General features: G+C 42.9%; 1 protein-coding gene across 1 annotated transcript in view; it reads right to left on the reverse strand.

Moving 5' to 3' along the window:
* LOC117993496 (lateral signaling target protein 2 homolog) overlaps nucleotides 1-24,706 on the reverse strand; it is a 66,516-nt gene that overhangs the window by 23,830 nt on the left and 17,980 nt on the right. Inside the window, exon 2 of the mRNA XM_034981300.2 lies at nucleotides 10,313-10,453. Within this exon, the coding sequence (XP_034837191.1) occupies nucleotides 10,313-10,453 (141 nt within the window). The remainder of the gene's footprint in view (nucleotides 1-10,312; nucleotides 10,454-24,706) is intronic.

A 24,706-nucleotide genomic window follows, 5' to 3' on the forward strand; every position in this document is an offset into this window, starting at 1 on the left:
GTAATAGGCTTTTTCGATTAGGAATAAGTCAGTCCGTATATATCTACTGGATCAGAATACGATGTATACAGACAGAATGTCGTATATATATACATAGATATACGACTACACATAAACATTTACCCTCTAACAAATAAACCTGGAATAGCGGTGGAATAGTTATACTTTGTTTTGTCTTTTTTCTTCAAATGTCAAATTACTGATGACAGAGAAAGACAAAACAGAGTAAAACTATTCCACCGCTATTCCAGGTTTATTTGTTAGAGGGTAAAACTTATTAACCGACTTCGAAAAAGGAGGAGGTTCTCAATTCGTCGGAATCTTTTTTTTTCTAATAGTATCTTGCCCCCGTTACCGTAACATTTCTAACATTTTCCGCACTAAAAAGTATCTGGGGCCAGAAGTACTATCTAATAACATTATGGGGTATCATAATATGGGGCATTCAATAAATCAGTTCATGTATTGGCTTCATATAATTGATGTCGCAGAGTGCATTGTCCATATGAAGTTACATTACTTGACAACAATGTTGCAATCTTCACGTGCTCTCTTTATCACCGCATAAATATTATGTACATTTGTTATTATGCAAAGATGCGTCCTATATATAGATATTATGTCATAGGCATAATATTGTGGGCACTTCGGGTGTGACTTCGTTAACTTTGGCCCTGGAGATTTTTAGTCTAGAGTTTTCTGTCTGGTGACCATAATGATATTACAACTAGCTTATGCTCGCGACTTCGTCCGCGTGGACTACAAAATTTCAAACCCCTATTGAACCCCCTTAGGAGTTGAATTTTCAAAAATCCTTTCTTAGCGGATGCCTACGTCATAATAGCTATCTGCATGCCAAATTTCAGCCCGATCCGTCCAGTAGTTTGAGCTGTGCATTGATAGATCAGTCAGTCAGTCAGTCAGTCAGTCACCTTCTCCTTTTATATATATATAAATACTATTAGGTAGGTACATAATACGCTAGATATACCTACGAATACGATTGACGACATGTTTTTGGGGCAGCTTGTAGACGATTTTAGTTTTCAATTTGACATTAGATAGAATACAAGAATAAACAGGAGCGCAAGAATAAGTCTATGGCGCAAGGACAATTTTTTGTTTTAACATAAAAAAAAAATTAAAGCGATAGGGAAACCAGCTCGGTAATAGCCAAATTTTATTTTTTTAAATAAGTACCTTTTAAATGAGAAAAGTAGAGTGAGATGAAATCCTCATCTATACGTATTAGGTAGGTATGTTATATTATAAATGCGAAAGTTTCTATCTATCTGTTATCGACTTTTGTCTGCCCATATTCTTAGTAAAATTTTGTACTATTCAGAGACAGTTTGCACTTCGCACTCGGAAACGGCTTTTTATCCCGGAAAATAGTGGAGTTCCCGCGGGATTTTTAAAAAACTCTATGTACTTTCGTACTCCATGTGGACGAAGTCGTGGGCATCAACTAACAAAAACAAAAGCGCGAGCGAAGCGAGCTCAATTTCTTTTATTAGTATTTATTTTAACTTGCAGTCCAAATGGTTGACTGCAAGTCAAAATACATAAACTCAGGGATTGCGAGTGTCGACTATTGTTTCGAATACGATGTAGATGTAACAGAGCGCAATAACTTCGTTAATGATATAACGGTGTGCGTTGAAGCCTGACTAATGACCGTGAGCCGCCGATGTGGCCGTGTATTGAATTGTGGATTAACTAATCGTGTTACCACTTACCAGAAATACGTAGACTCCACACAGAACAGTTGGATTAACTACATTTTCAGATATACAGCTAGACTCACTAGGTGATCTAGTATATATAGGGACGCGTGGACTACACAAATTTCAAATCCCTATTTCACCCCCTTAGAGATTGAATTTTCAAAAATTCTTTCTTAGCGGATGCCTCCGTCATAATAGCTATCTTCATACCAAATTTCAGCCCGAGCCGTCCAGTTGTTTGAGCTGTGCGTTGATAGATCAGTCAGTCAGTCAGTCGCGAGTCGTACGAAGTCGCGAGCATAAGCTAGTATTTAAATATTATATAGATAACAACTTTTCAGCTGTCCTCATTAAAGTTCCTACTGTTAATATGAGTAAAGTAAATATATGAAGCTGTGTAGCTATGGTAGCCTAGTGATTAGGACGTCCGCCTTCCAATCGGAGGTCGGGGGTTCGATCCCGGGCACGCACCTCTAACTTTTCAGAGTTATGTGCGTTTTTAAGTCATTAAAATATCACTTGCTTTAACGGTGAAGGAAAACATCGTGAGGAAACCTGCATGCCTGAGAGTTCTACTTAATGTTCTCAAAGGTGTGTGAAGTCTGCCAATCCGCACTTGGCCAGCGTGGTAGACTATGCCCAAAACCCTTCTCACTCTGAGAGGAGACCCGTGCTCTGTAGTGAGCCGGCGATGGGTTGATCATGATGATGATGAAATATATGAAACTTATACTTTTTGCGGTGACCAACCTTCTTCATCTCTTTGGCTTCAATGCGTTCCACTCATTCGATAAGAGGTAAGTTTACGTACTTGTGCTAACCAGTTTTCCCGTTAGATCTAACCATACAACTGATAACAGAGAAAACTGATGTAATTTCGTTTTAATAGCTTTAGAATTAAAACGAGTTTGAATAAAAGCCATATTCAAATGTTGTATAGAAGCAGGCGTTACTTTGCGGAAGTCCATGATATACAATGAACCAAAAGCTTAATTTGCTATAATCCGCTGAAACAGGTCGAATCTGTATGGTGCAACATGCAGCATACGAAATGCTCCGCCCTCCCACTACTAACCATGCAGGAAAAAGCAGCCACCAGGCAAGCAATACGCACCACCACCACGCAGCGCCACACAAATCTCAAAACACACTCGACGCACGTTTCGCCCCGACACCGGAGCATCCTCAGGAGATGTAGACCTTACAATACAAATTGGATTTCCTGCATGGTTAGTAGTGGGAGGGCGGAGCATTTCGCATGCTGCATGTTGCACCATACAGATTCGACCTGTTTCAGCGGATTATAGCAAATTAAGCTTTTGGTTCATTGTATATATTCCAATGTGTACAAACTAACAAGGCTCATTACCTTTTGGAATTATTTGGAGTCGATTGTGACTCACTGATTAAACTCATCAGGTATTGTTATATTATTGCATATCGTACGTACGCGAATAATGTTACGCTTATCAGTTATAACTTATATAGCATATTATAGGATCATGATAAAGGAAAGTCGTCAATTACAACAAAGGCGATTACAATCGGAGTTGGTCATCATCGCCATTCAGCGTGGCAATGGTGCCAGCTTGATGGACACCTTTGGTCCAGGGGAGACCAGTGTGGACTTTTTGTCAACGTTGTTACCGAATAATAATTTATACTAGCTTATGCTCGCGACTTCGTACGCGTGGACTACACAAATTTCAAACCCCTATTTAACCCCCTTAGGGGTTGATTTTTCAAGAATCCTTTCTTAGCGGATGCCTACGTCATAATAGCTATCTGCATGCTAAATTTCAGCCCGATCCGACCAGTAGTTTGAGCTGTGCGTTGATAGATCAGTCAGTCAGTCAGTCACCTTTTCTTTTTATATAATACTAGCTTATGCTCGCGACTTCGTCCGCGTGGACTACACAAATTTCAAAGTCCTATTTCATCCCCTTAGGGGTGAAATTTTCAAAAATCCTTTCTTAGCGGATGCCTACGTCATAATAGCTATCTGCATGCCAAATTTCAGTCCGATCCGTCCAGTAGTTTGAGCTGTGCGTTGATAGATCAGTCAGTCATTCAGTCAGTCAGTCAGTCAGTCAGTCAGTCAGTCAGTCAGTCAGTCAGTCAGTCAGTCAGTCAGTCAGTCAGTCAGTCAGTCAGTCAGTCACCTTTTCCTTTTATATATATAGACTAGCTTATGCTCGCAACTTCGTCCGCGTGGACTACACAAATTTCAAACCCCTATTTCACCCAGTTAGGAGTTGAATTTTCAAAAATCCTTTATTAGCGGATGCCTACTATACGTCATAATAGCTATCTGCATGCCAAATTTCAGATCGATCCGACCAGTAGTTTGAGCTGTGCGTTGATAGATCAGTCAGTCAGTCATCTTTTCTTTTTATATATTAAGATTTAGTTTTAGGTTTAAGAATTTATGACATTGCTTTTACAATACTTTAATTCCTCTCAATGACACGGGTAATTTCCGATGACATTCATACGAACAATGAGATAACGGCACGAGGACGCGACGGCTTTAAAATTAAATAAGTATTTTTGCCAACTTTATCTACCTCGTAGGTATTCTGTACCTATTCAATATTAACCGGCGTGTTTCCACTTGGGACCGTCATAAGCAATAACAATAGGATTAAGTCGTGGCGGGTGAATTCAAAAATATCAACACTGGTTGGTTTGCAACAAAATATATAAGGTTGAACCGGCTCCTTTAAAAATGAATGGGCTCTATGAGTGTTTGGTTTATTACCCCTATTGTTGCGCGGCATGTCAAATGTAATCCTATTGTTATTGCTAATGACGGTCTCAAGTGGAAACATGCCAGTTAATATTGAATGCACTATAACAACTTTGTCCATACCTAAGTAGGTATCTACTGAATCGGCTTGATCTTTTTTGCTACAACTGCCTACAACTGCTACAGTGCGACAAGGCTATCTCGGCGCGTGGCGAAAATCAGAACTAACGTTGCCGTCAAGTGTTCCCTTTGTTTGAATACTCTAAGCCTTTGTTCAGCAACAGCGCCCCCCTGTAAATGTCATTCAAGTGCCAAGTGGGCCTTGTCGCACTGTATAGTATCATCAAGCAGCGTCTATCCTTCACTCGCAGCTTCGCATTGTCAAGCCGGGTATCCATTATGTTCGCGAATCTATTGTGCTCCTGCAAATGCTTCACATAGTGGATACGTTCGCGCTCCTGGAACGTGCAGTCCAGGTGGCGGTTTTTGGGCAAACACACAAAGGGGAGCGTTCGCAAGAGGACTATGGAGCATGCGTGTTTTCTTAATGAGATGCGCGTACCGTCTCCATCAGAGCGGTTGCAGATGCCCGGAGCACAGTTCGCGAACATAGTGGATACCCGGCTTCAGGATTTGGATGTTTTGCGCCAAAAGTAGTAGGTACCTACCTAGTTGCAATGTAGTCAAAAGCACAGTTTTTCTCCTTTCCGGCCGTCGAACGAGTCCAACTCCGCCGCTATCATGTTCAGCGCGTCGTCCGCGAACAACAACTGTAGTAAGTACAATAACAGCCAACCTGCGCGTGCCGTAGTTGGTTGACGAGCGTGGAACACCTCTCGGGGTCTTTCCGGCCGTCGAACGAGTCCAACTCCGCCGCTATCATGTTCAGCGCGTCGTCCGCGAACAACAACTGTAGTAAGTACAATAACAGCCAACCTGCGCGTGCCGTAGTTGGTTGACGAGCGTGGAACACCTCTCGGGGTCTTTCCGGCCGTCGAACGAGTCCAACTCCGCCGCTATCATGTTCAGCGCGTCGTCCGCGAACAACAACTGTAGTAAGTACAATAACAGCCAACCTGCGCGTGCCGTAGTTGGTTGACGAGCGTGGAACACCTCTCGGGGTCTTTCCGGCCGTCGAACGAGTCCAACTCCGCCGCTATCATGTTCAGCGCGTCGTCCGCGAACAACAACTGTAGTAAGTACAATAACAGCCAACCTGCGCGTGCCGTAGTTGGTTGACGAGCGTGGAATACCTCTCGGGGTCTTTCCGGCCGTCGAACGAGTCCAACTCCGCCGCTATCATGTTCAGCGCGTCGTCCGCGAACAACAACTGTAGTAAGTACAATAACAGCCAACCTGCGCGTGCCGTAGTTGGTTGACGAGCGTGGAATACCTCTCGGGGTCTTTCCGGCCGTCGAACGAGTCCAACTCCGCCGCTATCATGTTCAGCGCGTCGTCCGCGAACAACAACTGTAGTAAGTACAATAACAGCCAACCTGCGCGTGCCGTAGTTGGTTGACGAGCGTGGAATACCTCTCGGGGTCTTTCCGGCCGTCGAACGAGTCCAACTCCGCCGCTATCATGTTCAGCGCGTCGTCCGCGAACAACAACTGTAGTAAGTACAATAACAGCCAACCTGCGCGTGCCGTAGTTGGTTGACGAGCGTGGAACACCTCTCGGGGTCTTTCCGGCCGTCGAACGAGTCCAACTCCGCCGCTATCATGTTCAGCGCGTCGTCCGCGAACAACAACTGTAGTAAGTACAATAACAGCCAACCTGCGCGTGCCGTAGTTGGTTGACGAGCGTGGAATACCTCTCGGGGTCTTTCCGGCCGTCGAACGAGTCCAACTCCGCCGCTATCATGTTCAGCGCGTCGTCCGCGAACAACAACTGTAGTAAGTACAATAACAGCCAACCTGCGCGTGCCGTAGTTGGTTGACGAGCGTGGAACACCTCTCGGGGTCTTTCCGGCCGTCGAACGAGTCCAACTCCGCCGCTATCATGTTCAGCGCGTCGTCCGCGAACAACAACTGTAGTAAGTACAATAACAGCCAACCTGCGCGTGCCGTAGTTGGTTGACGAGCGTGGAACACCTCTCGGGGTCTTTCCGGCCGTCGAACGAGTCCAACTCCGCCGCTATCATGTTCAGCGCGTCGTCCGCGAACAACAACTGTAGTAAGTACAATAACAGCCAACCTGCGCGTGCCGTAGTTGGTTGACGAGCGTGGAACACCTCTCGGGGTCTTTCCGGCCGTCGAACGAGTCCAACTCCGCCGCTATCATGTTCAGCGCGTCGTCCGCGAACAACAACTGTAGTAAGTACAATAACAGCCAACCTGCGCGTGCCGTAGTTGGTTGACGAGCGTGGAACACCTCTCGGGGTCTTTCCGGCCGTCGAACGAGTCCAACTCCGCCGCTATCATGTTCAGCGCGTCGTCCGCGAACAACAACTGTAGTAAGTACAATAACAGCCAACCTGCGCGTGCCGTAGTTGGTTGACGAGCGTGGAACACCTCTCGGGGTCTTTCCGGCCGTCGAACGAGTCCAACTCCGCCGCTATCATGTTCAGCGCGTCGTCCGCGAACAACAACTGTAGTAAGTACAATAACAGCCAACCTGCGCGTGCCGTAGTTGGTTGACGAGCGTGGAACACCTCTCGGGGTCTTTCCGGCCGTCGAACGAGTCCAACTCCGCCGCTATCATGTTCAGCGCGTCGTCCGCGAACAACAACTGTAGTAAGTACAATAACAGCCAACCTGCGCGTGCCGTAGTTGGTTGACGAGCGTGGAACACCTCTCGGGGTCTTTCCGGCCGTCGAACGAGTCCAACTCCGCCGCTATCATGTTCAGCGCGTCGTCCGCGAACAACAACTGTAGTAAGTACAATAACAGCCAACCTGCGCGTGCCGTAGTTGGTTGACGAGCGTGGAACACCTCTCGGGGTCTTTCCGGCCGTCGAACGAGTCCAACTCCGCCGCTATCATGTTCAGCGCGTCGTCCGCGAACAACAACTGTAGTAAGTACAATAACAGCCAACCTGCGCGTGCCGTAGTTGGTTGACGAGCGTGGAACACCTCTCGGGGTCTTTCCGGCCGTCGAACGAGTCCAACTCCGCCGCTATCATGTTCAGCGCGTCGTCCGCGAACAACAACTGTAGTAAGTACAATAACAGCCAACCTGCGCGTGCCGTAGTTGGTTGACGAGCGTGGAACACCTCTCGGGGTCTTTCCGGCCGTCGAACGAGTCCAACTCCGCCGCTATCATGTTCAGTGCGTCGTCCGCGAACAACAACTGTAGTAAGTACAATAACAGCCAACCTGCGCGTGCCGTAGTTGGTTGACGAGCGTGGAACACCTCTCGGGGTCTTTCCGGCCGTCGAACGAGTCCAACTCCGCCGCTATCATGTTCAGCGCGTCGTCCGCGAACAACAACTGTAGTAAGTACAATAACAGCCAACCTGCGCGTGCCGTAGTTGGTTGACGAGCGTGGAACACCTCTCGGGGTCTTTCCGGCCGTCGAACGAGTCCAACTCCGCCGCTATCATGTTCAGCGCGTCGTCCGCGAACAACAACTGTAGTAAGTACAATAACAGCCAACCTGCGCGTGCCGTAGTTGGTTGACGAGCGTGGAACACCTCTCGGGGTCTTTCCGGCCGTCGAACGAGTCCAACTCCGCCGCTATCATGTTCAGCGCGTCGTCCGCGAACAACAACTGTAGTAAGTACAATAACAGCCAACCTGCGCGTGCCGTAGTTGGTTGACGAGCGTGGAACACCTCTCGGGGTCTTTCCGGCCGTCGAACGAGTCCAACTCCGCCGCTATCATGTTCAGCGCGTCGTCCGCGAACAACAACTGTAGTAAGTACAATAACAGCCAACCTGCGCGTGCCGTAGTTGGTTGACGAGCGTGGAACACCTCTCGGGGTCTTTCCGGCCGTCGAACGAGTCCAACTCCGCCGCTATCATGTTCAGCGCGTCGTCCGCGAACAACAACTGTAGTAAGTACAATAACAGCCAACCTGCGCGTGCCGTAGTTGGTTGACGAGCGTGGAACACCTCTCGGGGTCTTTCCGGCCGTCGAACGAGTCCAACTCCGCCGCTATCATGTTCAGCGCGTCGTCCGCGAACAACAACTGTAGTAAGTACAATAACAGCCAACCTGCGCGTGCCGTAGTTGGTTGACGAGCGTGGAACACCTCTCGGGGTCTTTCCGGCCGTCGAACGAGTCCAACTCCGCCGCTATCATGTTCAGCGCGTCGTCCGCGAACAACAACTGTAGTAAGTACAATAACAGCCAACCTGCGCGTGCCGTAGTTGGTTGACGAGCGTGGAACACCTCTCGGGGTCTTTCCGGCCGTCGAACGAGTCCAACTCCGCCGCTATCATGTTCAGCGCGTCGTCCGCGAACAACAACTGTAGTAAGTACAATAACAGCCAACCTGCGCGTGCCGTAGTTGGTTGACGAGCGTGGAACACCTCTCGGGGTCTTTCCGGCCGTCGAACGAGTCCAACTCCGCCGCTATCATGTTCAGCGCGTCGTCCGCGAACAACAACTGTAGTAAGTACAATAACAGCCAACCTGCGCGTGCCGTAGTTGGTTGACGAGCGTGGAACACCTCTCGGGGTCTTTCCGGCCGTCGAACGAGTCCAACTCCGCCGCTATCATGTTCAGCGCGTCGTCCGCGAACAACAACTGTAGTAAGTACAATAACAGCCAACCTGCGCGTGCCGTAGTTGGTTGACGAGCGTGGAACACCTCTCGGGGTCTTTCCGGCCGTCGAACGAGTCCAACTCCGCCGCTATCATGTTCAGCGCGTCGTCCGCGAACAACAACTGTAGTAAGTACAATAACAGCCAACCTGCGCGTGCCGTAGTTGGTTGACGAGCGTGGAACACCTCTCGGGGTCTTTCCGGCCGTCGAACGAGTCCAACTCCGCCGCTATCATGTTCAGCGCGTCGTCCGCGAACAACAACTGTAGTAAGTACAATAACAGCCAACCTGCGCGTGCCGTAGTTGGTTGACGAGCGTGGAACACCTCTCGGGGTCTTTCCGGCCGTCGAACGAGTCCAACTCCGCCGCTATCATGTTCAGCGCGTCGTCCGCGAACAACAACTGTAGTAAGTACAATAACAGCCAACCTGCGCGTGCCGTAGTTGGTTGACGAGCGTGGAACACCTCTCGGGGTCTTTCCGGCCGTCGAACGAGTCCAACTCCGCCGCTATCATGTTCAGCGCGTCGTCCGCGAACAACAACTGTAGTAAGTACAATAACAGCCAACCTGCGCGTGCCGTAGTTGGTTGACGAGCGTGGAACACCTCTCGGGGTCTTTCCGGCCGTCGAACGAGTCCAACTCCGCCGCTATCATGTTCAGCGCGTCGTCCGCGAACAACAACTGTAGTAAGTACAATAACAGCCAACCTGCGCGTGCCGTAGTTGGTTGACGAGCGTGGAACACCTCTCGGGGTCTTTCCGGCCGTCGAACGAGTCCAACTCCGCCGCTATCATGTTCAGCGCGTCGTCCGCGAACAACAACTGTAGTAAGTACAATAACAGCCAACCTGCGCGTGCCGTAGTTGGTTGACGAGCGTGGAACACCTCTCGGGGTCTTTCCGGCCGTCGAACGAGTCCAACTCCGCCGCTATCATGTTCAGCGCGTCGTCCGCGAACAACAACTGTAGTAAGTACAATAACAGCCAACCTGCGCGTGCCGTAGTTGGTTGACGAGCGTGGAACACCTCTCGGGGTCTTTCCGGCCGTCGAACGAGTCCAACTCCGCCGCTATCATGTTCAGCGCGTCGTCCGCGAACAACAACTGTAGTAAGTACAATAACAGCCAACCTGCGCGTGCCGTAGTTGGTTGACGAGCGTGGAACACCTCTCGGGGTCTTTCCGGCCGTCGAACGAGTCCAACTCCGCCGCTATCATGTTCAGCGCGTCGTCCGCGAAGAAGAACTGCGCGAGCAAAGAACGGTCGTCCCTCTGTAACAAGTAACAATACATTGATAAATCATCTACATCTGCATCGTCATCGTCAAACGATAGACGTCTACTCCACACCTCTCCTGCAAGGATCTCTACGCAACACGGTCTCAGAATCCATACTAATATTATAAATGTGAAAGTGTGTCTGTCTGTCTGTCTGTCTGCTAGTCTTTCACGGAAAGAATTCCTACGGGATTTCAAAAACCTAAATCCACGCGGACGAAGTCGCGGGCATCATCTAGTAGGTACATAATATGACACGGTATCACAGTACAAAGAGAAACATTCTGGACCTCCCGAATGAAAGGCCGAAGTCTTAATCAGTAGGCTATCATAATCACTGCTCTATAAAATCATCATCATGATAAACCCATATCCGGCTCACTACAGAGCACGGGTCTCCTCTCAGTATGAGAAGGGTTTGGCCGTAGTCCACCACGCTGGCCATGTGCGGATTGGTAGGCTTCACACACCTTTGAGAACATTATGGAGAACTCTTAGGCATGCAGGTTTTCTCACGATGTTTTCCTTCACCGTTAAACCGAGTGATATTTAATTTCTTGAAACGCACATAACTCCGAAAAGTTAGAAGTGCGTGCCCGAGATCGACCCCCGACCTTCCGAATAGGAGGCGGACGCCCTAACCACTAGGCTATCACGGCTCATCTATAACGTCGACAGCTAACGCATAAATGGTAATCCATACTAATATTATAAATGCGAAAGTGTGTCTGTCTGTCTGTCTGTCTGTCTGTCTGTCTGTCTGTCTGTCTGTCTGCTAGCTTTTCACGGCTTAACCGTTCAACCGATTTTGACGAAATTTGGTACAGAGGTAGCTTGCAACCCGGGGAAGGACATAGGCTACTTTTTATCCCGGAAAATTTAAGAGTTCCCACAGGATTTTTACAAACATAAATCCACGCGTACGAAGTCGCGGGCATCAGCTAGTTTAAAATAAAATAAAAAGGTACAGGTTTGTATGAATGCTAGTAAGTATGAATGTTTTGCATAAATGTTTTTGTATGAAATAAAATTAAAAAAACTGGGGCGTGTCAGCTAGTATAGTATAAATACACTTGGAGTTTTTTTAAGTATTAAAAAGATTCAAAAGGCCGTGATTAAGTTCAGGGTCTCTAAGGCGCCAGCACTCCGCTCTACTTGCGAAAATCAAGGGCATACGCGATTTTACCGCAGTAGTCAGGTAAATGAAACAAACACTAGGTTTCCTAAGTGCACAATGAACCAAAAGCTTAATTTGCTATAATCCGCTGAAACAGGTCGAATCTGTATGGTGCAACATGCAACATGCGACATGCACCGCCCGCCCTCCCACTGCTAAACATGCAGAGAAAAGCAGCCTCCAGGCAAGCAATACGCACCACCACCACGCAGCACCACATAAATCCCAAAACACACTCGACGCACGTTTCGCCCCGACACCGGAGCATCCTCAGGAGATGTAGGTTTCGCAATCCACAATTGCAAAAATTGTCGAGTGTGTTTTGGGATTTGTGTGGTGCTGCTTGGTGGTGGTACGTATAGCTTGCCTGGTGGCTGGTTTTTCCTGCATGTTTAGCAGTGGGAGGGCGGGCGGTGCATGTCGCATGCTGCATGTTGCACCATACAGATTCGACCTGTTTCAGCGGAATATAGCAAATTAAGCTTTTGGTTCATTATGTATCATGGATTTCCGCAAAGTAACGCCTGCTTCTATTCAACATTCCTAAGTGCTTTCATTCGGTGATATTCATTGGTTATCAACCGACAGACACAATTTTTGGGGTTCCGTACCCCAAGGCTGCCAACGGGACCCTGTTACTAAGCTGTCTGTCTGTCAGCGGGTTGTATCTCGTGACCCGTAATACGTAGGTAGAGTTGAAATTTTCACAGAATTTATATATCGATTGCTACTATAACAAATAATAAAAACCAAGATGGCGATTTTCAAAATATAAATTATACAAATTTAAAATAGTAGGTACATAAGTTTAGACTAGAGTTATGATAAAATGTTGTACGATAAATAAATACTACTATCACCACTAAGAAAGGAAAGATAATAATTTATATTATCTAAACATCAAAAGAATTTCCTAGAACATCATAGATTACCTACCTACTTACTGATTTGATATGAAAAAAAAACCGGCCAAGTGCGAGTCAGGCTCGCGCAATGAGGGTTCCGTACTACAGTCGTATTTTTTCGACATTTTGCACGATAATTCAAAAACTATGATGCATAAAAATAAAAATAAATCTGTTTTAGAATGTACAGATGAAGAACTTTCATATGATACCCCACTTGATATAGTCACTCACTTCGAAAGTTGAAAATACTAATTATTAGTTCATGACCACAATTTAATTTTTTTTGAGTGATCTAACCCTAAATTCACGGTTTTCAGATTTTTCCCCAAATGTCAGCTATAAGATCTACCTACCTGCCAAATTTCATGATTCTAGGTCAACGGGAAGTATCCTGTAGGTTTCTTGACTTCAAAAAATTCAAAACGTTAAATTAGGGTATTTGACGGTAGTAATAAAATGATGTGATTTTTTGTATAGTGGTAGTTTATGGGGCTAGAATTCATTATTTAGGAGAACAATTTAAAAAAATCATGATTTTTATTTATTAAATAGCGATTAATGACGTCACAAGGCGTAAACAACAAATATTTTTCAATTTTTTAACATAAAAATATTTTCCAGCAGAAATTACTCTATTTTTAAGGTTCCATACCTCAAAAAGAAAAACGGAACCCTTATAGGACCACTTTGTCTGTCTGTCTGTCAAGAAACCTACAGAGTACTTCCCGTGGACCTAGAATCATGTTGAAGCAGATTTTCCGGAATCGACCTAGAGTCAGTTATCTTTGTTCTTGTTTGAATAGTCTAAGCTTTTGTTCTCCAACAGCGCCCCACTGTCAATGTCATTCAAATACCAAGAGAGCCTTGTCGCACTATAGGTATGAGTGACAGAGACAACGCTTTATAAAGCCGAAATGTCATTCTAAAGGCCGATGTACATTACTTACGGCCACGTACTGTACTAATTTTACATAGTCCGATTTCTAGTGAGGACATCATACCTACATTCTCAGGCGATATTCTCCATTTGATTATTAAGGATCTATAATTACCTTGTAAGGGGTGGAAAATAATATCGCCATTGTTACATCCATTGCTCACTTCCAAACACAAAAAAATTTTTTTAAAAAAAAGTTTAACACATTGACACACAAGTCACGAGTCACGACCGTCAAGTAAGAGACATCTTGTATGTGATGTGATGAGTCAAAGCTCTCTCAAAAAAATCTGTAGCTTTGTTTAACAAAAACTGGTTTCGAACGACGCAAAATCATCCAAGTGCAAACTGCACTTACGAAATTAGTATTCGTTTGCGTAGGTACGTAAGTACTTAAGGGTCAGCGCAGATAGTGATTCGTGGTAAAATTGCACGAGCTTACGAGGGTGTATGTATGTAAAGACCCTCTAAGGCAATCAGCAGAGTAGAGTAAAGCTGAGACAGTTGTATGGGGATGGAGGAGCCGGTCTAGGTAGGGACCTAGGTAGGGTCATTCATAAATGCATATCCAATAGTAACTCGTATATAGATGTAGTAGGCAGTAGGTAATAACATGCTTATAATTTTAAGAACTCTACACTCATTGATCAAAGGGGGAAAAATCGCGGGGATTTCCCTGCAACATGCCTGCAACTAATTAAAACGTCTTCATAAATTTGATTTAAGTACCCAAAACGACTAAACTAGTTATAACAAATGAGCCTCCAAATCCTAATATAAATGATAGATTCTAGATAATAACATATACTTTAATTAAGAGATACATATTCATCATGATCAACCCATCGCCGGCTCACTACAGAGCACGGGTCTCCTCTCAGAGTGAGAAGGGTTTTGGCCAAAGTCTACCACGCTGGCCAAGTGCGGATTGGCAGACTTCACACACCTTTGAGAACATTATAGAGAACTCTCAGGCATGCAGGTTTCCTCACGATGTTTTCCTTCACCGTTAAAGCAAGTGATATTTTAATTACTTAAAAACGCATATAACTCCGAAAAGTTAGAGGTGCGTGCCCGGGATCGAACCCCCGACCTCCGATTAGAAGGCGGACGTCCTAACCACTAGGCTACCACGGCTTATATACATATTATTTTCTAAACAAATATTTACTTACTCTGTCTGTAAAATATTATCTCTACACAGTATAAAATAAGTAGCTTCCCGCTGTCTGTATATGTATGTATGTATGAACGCGTAGATCTTTTAAACTACGCAATGGATTTTAATGCGGTTTTCACCAATAGAGTGATTCAAGAGAAAGGTTTAGTTTAAGTTTAGTTTAATTCTCAAAAATTAGAGATCCCTAGGGAAATTGAAATAATGTGAATTAGGTCGGAAAAAAATCCTCTCATTTGAGAGTTTCCGAGACGTGCGCTGCCTAAATGGTCCAAGTTACACGAAAACAATGTATGGTGAAATTGTTTTTCTCCTATAAAGTTCTACAAAAAAGTCCGCGATAGCATACATGTATCTTTTAAGGTTGGCTCACAATAATCGATTTTTTGATTTTCAAATGTGATCAGTACCCGTAGTAGGTACAAGATTTTACGTCTCACCAAATCAAACCAAATTCGAGAGTCGAAATACTTCCGCGTTACAGTAAACTGGATCTTAACTGCCTTGTTTTAAAGCTCAAGTTTGTCTACACTTCTACAGCTAGCGCTCCAAGCGGAAACATTGCGAAATTAAAATCAGTGGCATTGAATATTTGACTTCAATTCAAGGCTGTTTAGGTCCATTTTACTGTAACGCGGAAGTATTTCGACTCTCGAATTTGGTTTGGTTTGGTGAGACGTAAAATTTTGTACTACGGGTACTGACGACTAATACCATTATCGTATTGGAAAAAGTATCGCAGGCTGAACTAAAATCTTAAAGATAATACGAATCTCTACTACTTCAAACAAACAAAACATTAGTCTGACAACAAATCTTCAAGCTTGACAATCCACATAAAATCGTACTATATACAGCTTTATTCGAAGGTCCTTGTCACATGAGAGGCGTAAAGGCTTGGTGATACACAACGCGACGACGTGTGCAACTCGAGAAGTTGTTATACCTAATACCAGTTGACCGATTTCCGTGAAACCTACATCAATCATTATTACAAGCGGAAGTATTGTGATTAGCTGAATTTATGGTATTCTTGTTGCAACAATGAATTGTAGCCAATAGTGAGCGAGCGTCAACCAATCAGAGGTGATTGCGATCGTGACATTGTAGCTGTCATTCTACCGCAATCGCGTAGCAGGTCGCGCTCACTTGTTCACAAACATAATTGCATTCTAGTAGTTTCAGTATTATATCCTTTTTCCAAGCAGCTGCCGCCACCGTAATTCACAACGGTTAAGGAACTTGCAACAAAACGTTGAGGCTTCCACGTTACTTGCAGAAGTCAAATGTAACTACATTTAATGCTAGGTAACCTATGAAACGCCTACTTTTCTTTGATTTCACGTCACCCATAGCTTAATATTCGACATATCGTCGATTCAGGTTCAAACCGAGAGTTCCCTCCCTCTAATCCACTTTGCCGCAACGCTTCGTGTCTGCCCAGGCCTCGATGTTTTGGTTACAAGGTCCTTTTGGCGGTTCGAGTGGTATAATCAGCTGCCGATGCGTCACAACGCAGTTACGTCATTTTCAACTCCACACGGAAAATGGTTCTACGTATTTAACATGAGTTTCATCCAAAGACTTTCCGGGATTGAATTTTCCTCAGGGGTTGAATTTTCAAAAATCCTTAGAAATAGAAATAGAAATAGTGTTTATTTGCTAGAATGTGGTACAATTTGGTCTTAAATCTATTTTGTTCTAACACATTCAACCAATAACTTAGTGTGCAAATTGTTCTATTACATTAAAAACGCATGTCGATGTCAATAATAATTATACCTTATACTTACAATTAATAGTATAACAAAGACGCCAGCGATTGCCGGGTAAAAAAATCGAAAGTTTAATCTTTTATTTCTAGGTCACAGACGCGAGCGTCAGTCGACAAAAAATAAACAACTCTCAAGAACTCCCGTTTGAATCCAACTAAGTAGGTACCTAGGTACAATATTGAATTCCTAAATTAGAAATTAGTATCACTCGTTGCTTTGCGGAACATACCTTCAAGAAAAATCTTGAAACTGATCACTTTTTTTTTTTGGGTCATTAATCTGGTTGTGGGGTGATTCATTTGACATTGGTTAAAAAAAAAAAAAAAAAAAAAAATTAATTAAACTTTTACAAGTATATTTTTGAATCGTAAACAGCATCTACCACTGGTTCGGAATGCCTTTCCTACCGAGAAGAACCAGCAAGAAACTCGGCGGTTACTCTTTTCAAAGATTTGATATACCAATATTATGCCATGTCTAAAAAAAGTATTTGCAGTTCTGCGCGTTGCTGGAACGAGCTGCAGGTCAAATCCACGCTTCTTTTATCATTTAAGTAATCTTCAATTGTATAAATTATGCTTTTTTCAGGAGCGTACTTTTAATAGATTTTTTAAACTTGTGTAAAGGCAAGTCCAAAATAGTTTGTGGGATTTTGTTATAAAAGGTTATACCCATACCCACAAATGACTTTTGGACTTTCCTGAGGCGGAAGGTTGATTCTACTTCTATGGATAGCAAATAAATGTCAAAATATAAGCTCGGTGGCTAACATTCAGTGTTAGACACTGAGTTAGCGAATCACTTCAATCACATGCAAAGTCCAAGGGATGTACCCACTGCATCGCAACCGAGGGCCGGCCGGACTGCCATTACACGAATTGTTATGCATTGTGAGTAATAAAGAGTTCACGCGGTGCTCTCGTGCTCACTCTAGCAAGATTCTAGATAGGTTTTGGCGTGAATCTATCACTATCAAAATATTAAGAATTAGATGTCCGCGACTTCATCCGCGTGGACTACAAAATTTCAAAACCCTATTTCACCCCCTTAGGAGTTGAATTTTCAAAAATCCTTTCTTAGCGGATGCCTACGTCATAATAGCTATCTGCATGCCAAATTTCAGCCCGATCCGTCCAGTAGTTTGAGCTGTGCGTTGATAGATCAGTCAGTCAGTCAGTCAGTCATTCAGTCAGTCAGTCAGTCAGTCACCTTTTCCTTTTATATATATAGATAGATTAGATGTCCGCGACTTCATCCGCGTGGATTCATTTTTTTTCAAATTCCGTGGGAACTCTTTAAAATTTTCCGGTATAAAAAGTAGCCTATGTCCTTCTCCGGGGCGGGATGTAAGCTAACTCTGTACCAAATTTCATCAAAACCGGTTAAGCTGAGGGCCGTGAAAAGCTAGCAGACACACTTTCGCATATTTATAATATGTAGTCCATAAGTATGGACTAGCTTTTCCTGCGCCTTCGTCCACGTAATATAATTTTATTTTATTTTTTTATTCAGATACAAGTTAGCCCTTGACTGCAATCTCACCTGGTGGTAAGTGACGATACAGTCTAAGATCGAAGCGGGCTAACCTGGAAGGGGTATGGCAGTTTTTATTAAACCCACACCCCTTTGGTTTGATACACGGCATCGTACCGGAACCCTAAATCGCTTTGCGGCACGGTTTTGCCGGTAGGGTGGTAACTAGCCACGGCCGAAGCCTACCACCAGACCGAGACCAGAAAATTAGAAATTATAAAATTTCAAACCCCTGCCGGGAATCGAATCCGGGACTTCCCACTAATAAGACAACAGCGCTTACCACTGCGCCAGGGAGGTCGTCAAATTCAAATAGCCTATAGCACTCGGAACTCTGAACAACTCGGAATCACTGCTCGACTCTCCTCCATATGTTACCAACGATTACTCTCATATTTCGGCCACATCATACGGCGGGGGGACGACAGCTTAGAAAAGCTCATAGTGACGGGCAACACTGAGGGCAAAAGACCGAGAGGCCGCTCACCAACTAGGTGGTCCGACCAGCTAAAGGAGTCCAGCAGGTGTGGATTTCATCACATTGTAAAAATGGCCACCGACAGAAGCCGATGGAAACAGATAAGCCATTCGAGGGCAGTTTGCCACGACCACGATCTTCAGCAATGAACGAACGACCGGAGAGAGAGAGAGAGATAGCACTCGGGGATAATGTAGCTATGTATCAGTGAAAGAATTTTGATAATCGGATCGTTAGTTCCGGAGAGTCTTACAGTAAGTTATGATGTAGGGGTTAACCCTACATCATAACAGACGTTAAGCAAGTAACACCGCCAAAAAGAAATAGGTATGCGTCGAATTGAGTTATTGTTTAGTTAGAGTTAACGCACAGAACACCACCTACAGACGCCTAATAGCCGAACAACCCCGCTCGCCAAGCTTGGGCACTTGCTTAGCATAAGTCGGCCCATGCCCATTCGGTACCCTCATTCCGCACATTGTTTTGATTACGTGACTTTTAACTCCACCAATCACAACAAAGCATTCTCCCCTGTCCCCCGCCAACTTCGGCGTAACTTCGGCAAGCTACGGGAGTTCGCGCACCACTGGCATAAGAGGCGGAACAGCTCGGACCGTGATCGTAGACCATGGGTGTTTGAGGAAGGATCTGGACCGCGGGGCACGCGGAGATCTGCGTGTTGTGTACGTCTGCCCCAGAAAGGGGAGAAAGACCAATTAGGGACAAGGACAGGAAAGAAAGAATTTGTAGGGAGTCAAGAAGGCGCCCCGGGAAAGAGCCACCGAGCAAGTACCGAAGGGGCGCCCTCCCGCGTTTCGGCCCATATACCCGCGAGGTTGGTGGGGCCATGGGAGGTTTGTTTTCATGCAAAACCTTGTATATGCGTACTCTAGGAGTTGCATTCTCTGTGAGTTAACGTAACGAGTAGATTAGTTAAAGTCGGTTAAACGTTTGAACTATAAGGATTCCTTGCTTGATAGACCCAAAAAAAACATTTTTACTAAGGAGAATGATTAACATGAAATAATCCATTTGAATTACCTTGAACCCATCGGAGTCCGTAGCCCTTAATTAAGAGTTCGATGCACGTCGAAGCCATAGCGGGAAAGAATTTCTAGAACCTTAGCAATGTGACACATGGCGGGGTCATTAGCTCAACGGTTTACTTAATTATTTAGTCTAAGAAATGAAAATAAAATAATTAAGTAGGTACCTACTTAAGTAAATCAAATAGTTTTCAGTAACGCATTTGTCTGGTTTATTTTGTCTGGTGGGAGGCTTGGCCGTGGCTAGTTAACATCCTACCGGCAAAGCCGTGCCGCCAAGCGATTTAGCGTTCCGGTACGATGCCGTGTAGAAACCAAGTGGTAGTATGGGTTTAATAAAAACTGTCATACTTCTTCCAGGTTAGGCCCGCTTCCATCTTAGACTGCCTCGTCACTTATCACCAGATGAGATTGCAATCAAGGGGTAACTTGTATCGGAATTTAAAAAAAAAGCCTAAAAGTCAGTGGGAATTTTGGGGGCCAAATTAATTACAAACGGACCCAAGTAGAAACCAAGTGGTATATGTATGGGTTAACTGCCATACTTCTTCCAGGTTAGCCCGCTTCCATCTTAGACTGCCTCGTCACTAACCACCAGGTGAGATTGCAGTCAAGGGCTGGTCAATCCTCTGCTCCATCAATCATTCATCAGTCATCACTCATGATTCGCCTATAAATGGATACCAACGTATTTTTGCTATAAAGATGGAAAGTAAACCGAAATACCAACTTCGGTGAACGAGTTATGTAAATATTCTACCGGAGACTCAAAACAAAACAAAAAAATCGGTCAAGTGCGAGCCGGATTCGCACACGAAGGGTTCCATCTGTAGGCAACACAGAAAACCTGCCATCTGTCACCCGTGAGTGGAGGTGTGACAGTGGTAGCGGCGTCGGACGGACGCAGCGAGAGAAAAAGATGGACGAGATAAAAGTAATTAAGCGAGATATAAGTACTAGGTGATTAATTAAGCTAGATATAAACTAAGTGGATGTTACAAGTGTACCTGAATATAAGACTGTGGACATCGGAACTGCGTTTGATTCATATTAGGGTCATCCCAAGACTAATAAACCCGGATTGGAGGTTAAGTTGTTTATATCAGAAGATTGGATGTGATTCATGCCCAAAAATGCGGGTCTATCCTGGAAGATGTTAAAAGTGCCTGTACAAGACGCATAGCAACATATTTATTAGGTACTTATATCGGAAATTATATGAAGAAACCTACCTGAACGAATAACAAAGTGAAAATGAAATATATACAAACTGCAATGGTGCTACACTATTACTTTGGGAGTACTTGAGTAGACCTGTATCGAGTTGGAGGGCTTGTCTCCAACGCAACTACTCAAGAGATTGGTTTGAGGAAAGCACCTTGCACTGTCTGGAACAAGCAGAAGTACGTAGGTCGATGGGTCCAATGCATCTATAGGTTGTATTGAAACGGTGAATCTGTGTACTTACCTTCTTACAGTGGATGTTCATTAAAGCATGGGTGAATATTAAGAGTGCCTAATGTTAGATTACTGCATCAAAATACCTAAGTAGGTATTTGATAAGTTACAATATTACCAATTGATACTTTTAGAACAGAGTAAGTGAAGGCTATAATTATTAATAGTAAGTAGATATCAGCATTATGACTTATTTGAGAGTTCAAAGTAAGGGATTATAGTTTTGTTCTGACTGCTTTAATGGATTATTATGTAGGGACATACCTAGCCCAAGATTTGATCTATGAAGTTATAGTAGAGTAGTACTAACACCTTGTATTTTAAAATCGAAATAAGGTAATAAGTGATATGAAATACTTTAAACCAAATAGGCACCTACCTATATTAAAGTAGAATCAAGAAAACAATTAGATTATTATGTAGGTAAGTACTTGATACATGAGCTAGTGTAGAAATATAAAAAATAGAGTTTATTTGCTAGAATGTGGTACAATTTGGTCTTAAATCTGTTTTGATCTAACACATTCAACCAATAACTGAGTGTGTAAATTATTACCTATAGTACATTATCATAGCATAATAAAATGTGAAAATTTAGAATGAATATCTACTTAACTTTATCTATCTAGGAAGTAATGTTAACAATATAATTTTATTCAAGTCTTAATTTAAATCATTCAACAATCATTTTAAAAAAAGAAATATGTACATGTGCTTTAGTTAAAAATAGAAATAATAATCTTACAATAACAACGGTCATATCTACATCAATGGGTCAATCAATGGTTTTAGTGCAAAATTTGGGTTATATACAGGGGTCTGATATAATCAAGTAGGTATGTACTTGATACTGGTGTCACTTAAATGAAATATTTCCGAGATTATTCAACTGTTACCATTTTTTTCATGTTTTGACAACTTTTCTGATGATGTCCACGACCCTGTGACCCCGACTTGACGATGAGGTCGACGAATGTGAGATGAACAAGTGGTTTTGGCCTGCATCTGTGGTGGAGAAGTGCACATAACCTTCAAGTTGTGATTGGAAGCAGTCATGTACCTGCATGGATCGGATAAGAACACAGTAACTCTTGGTGTGAGGCCTGTTGTAATGATACAAAAGAAAAAAAAGCCATCCCGGCCTGCCTCATTATGATGGAGGCTGTAACCTCAAGGTATTGTTATGTAATACAGTAATAAGAAGGTAAGAAACATCTGAATACTACTATGGTTAATTGAGGCAAATCTAGTTTACCTAGTAACTAAAATAAAGTCTTAAAACTTTGAATTGAATAGTCTCAATATGAGTAGTTATTCTTCTTTAATTAAATAATTACATACTTAACTATACACATAGTAATATTTTAGTACAATTTAAGGATAGAATGCCTGAAATATGTGTCAGGTGCATGTGTTTTCATTACCTACCATTTAATGTAAGATTTTTGGATTTGGGTCTATGGTAGGCATGGTATGGTTGTGAGAATGATAGACAGTGATAGGGAGACTAATAGAGTCGATTGCCAGATGCACCCATTGAATACCTATCTACCGACTGAATAGTCTGTATTATGTACTGACAGACATAGATCAACCCGCAGGCCCTGCATAATCAAATATGATTTGAGTTCTCTACTAAGCTACTACTGGACATAAAGAAAAGATTTTGGAAAATTAGACCTGGGGTGGATCAGCTAATAAATAATTAATTGGTCCACTAGATAAAGTAGGTAACATTGAACCTATTTTGAATCTGTAGGTTTACTTATTCGACCAAATTAGAGTTATTAGATTACTTTGAATACCTAGTAAGTATAGGGTATGAAATATCAGGTTTGAATTAATCTAACTATGTACATACCAGAAACAGAAAGACATACAACACTCATGCTCACGAAAGTAGCCATGTGGATGTTGGAATTTTATTTGATTCTTATACCAATAAAATTTATATTAAGTGCTAGTATGTACTTTTGTTCCGTTTGCTCACCCTTGTGGAAATTATAAATTACATTTGCTGCAACCACCATTTAAGGAGAGGTGAGGTTATGAAAGGAAAATGAATTGAATCATTATTATATTAACCTAAAGTGAATTTAACTGATCAGATCAGATGAAAATAAATAAATGGACTTGAATTAAAATATTTATTTATCAGCATAACAGTGGTTCTTTCAAATGTTCTTAGAGTTTTATAATTAAAAAAGGTAAAATTATGTGAGCTATCACATTCATATAAAGTCACTAGTAGCTGACATCCTCTTATACTAATAGATGACATGCATTCGTGATTTTTAGAATTTGGAAAATAAAAATAATAATAAAATAAAAACACGTTTCCACTTCTCATGCTCGTAAGGTTCTATTTTACGCAGGCTATAAGAGGACTAAAGTGCGTTTCATGCTGTTATACACAAGGTATTTAGAGGTAAACAACAGTCTCTCTGAATGACATATGGATGAGAAAGAATTTATGTAATTTCTATGGTGCCAGTGAACTTTTGCACTTGTATTGAGGTTGCGACCTATACCTACCTACAAACTCATTACAGCACCCTCATTTAATCCCTACTCTTTTCGGTCAATCTATAGATATGTACTTATAGTAATATTATATTGTTACATTTCCTCGCAATCGAAGTGAAAATCAGTGTTTATAACTCGGCTCAAGTGGCTTGTTTGGTGCCCTTGTTGTACAATCTGCTTTCATAAATCAAAGCCTTTAGGTACTTACTACCTCGGAAAAACACACACTGAACAACAGGTTAACTACCAAGTACATCATATTTACTGTTGTTATTATTGGATTGGCTTACCAACTTAATAGATGATACTATCTGCTGTAATAATAGAAATTAGAAAGAAATACTAAGTTACGAAGTTCAATTTTTATGTACGAGTAAAGGAAACTTTAAAACATGTGTCTCTAATAACAAAAGAGAGTTACGAAGGTGTTATTAAATGAAGCGGCAATGACTGTGGCAATGTTATGTATAACAGGGTCTGGATTGTTGTATTTCTTTATATAGCCTACTAACACATAATTTTATCATATCGTTGTTTCTCGGGTATAAATAATGCACGAATAATTCGATCTCTGACTTAGGTTTAGATCTGAAATAAGAAATGAAATTGTCAGTATACAGAGAAGTGTAAATCTTAACCTTGCAAGCCCCATCGGATAAATAGTGGAGAAACGGATTCCCTACCTTTACTGCCCAAATTTTGACTAGCTATTTGACTTTGGAAAAAGGAGCTTATGAGATGCATATTTTTACTAAATAAATAAATTATTAATATAATTATTATAAACAAAAGACGGATTTGTCTCTTGTGTGTGTGCCCTTAAATTATATTAAAATTTCAAACGAGTTGCACAATTATTATCACCTGCAGACATTACACGTAGGGCGATTGTCTAAAACCTGCATCAATCATTATTGTTCTGATTGGCTGAATTTGTGCGATTCTTGTTGCAACAATGCATTGTGGCCAATAGTGAGCGAGCATTAACCAATCAGAGATGATTGCGATCGTGACATTGTAGCTGTCAAACAACCGCGGTAGAGCCCACGGTGAACTAAAGATGTTTACTACTGTAGATACTCCACAAATAGTTGAGAATATCGATTTGAGTGTTGAAATCAATAGTCTCGATAACTAGTCTTTCAAATCATTAATCAAATTACTGAAAGCCATAAAGCAAATTAAGAAGAAGATTAATCAAATGAGATATTAAGGGAGCAAACACTTAGCGG

The sequence above is a fragment of the Maniola hyperantus genome, chromosome 24 (assembly GCF_902806685.2).
Source record: "Maniola hyperantus chromosome 24, iAphHyp1.2, whole genome shotgun sequence".
Lineage (NCBI taxonomy): Eukaryota > Metazoa > Arthropoda > Insecta > Lepidoptera > Nymphalidae > Maniola > Maniola hyperantus.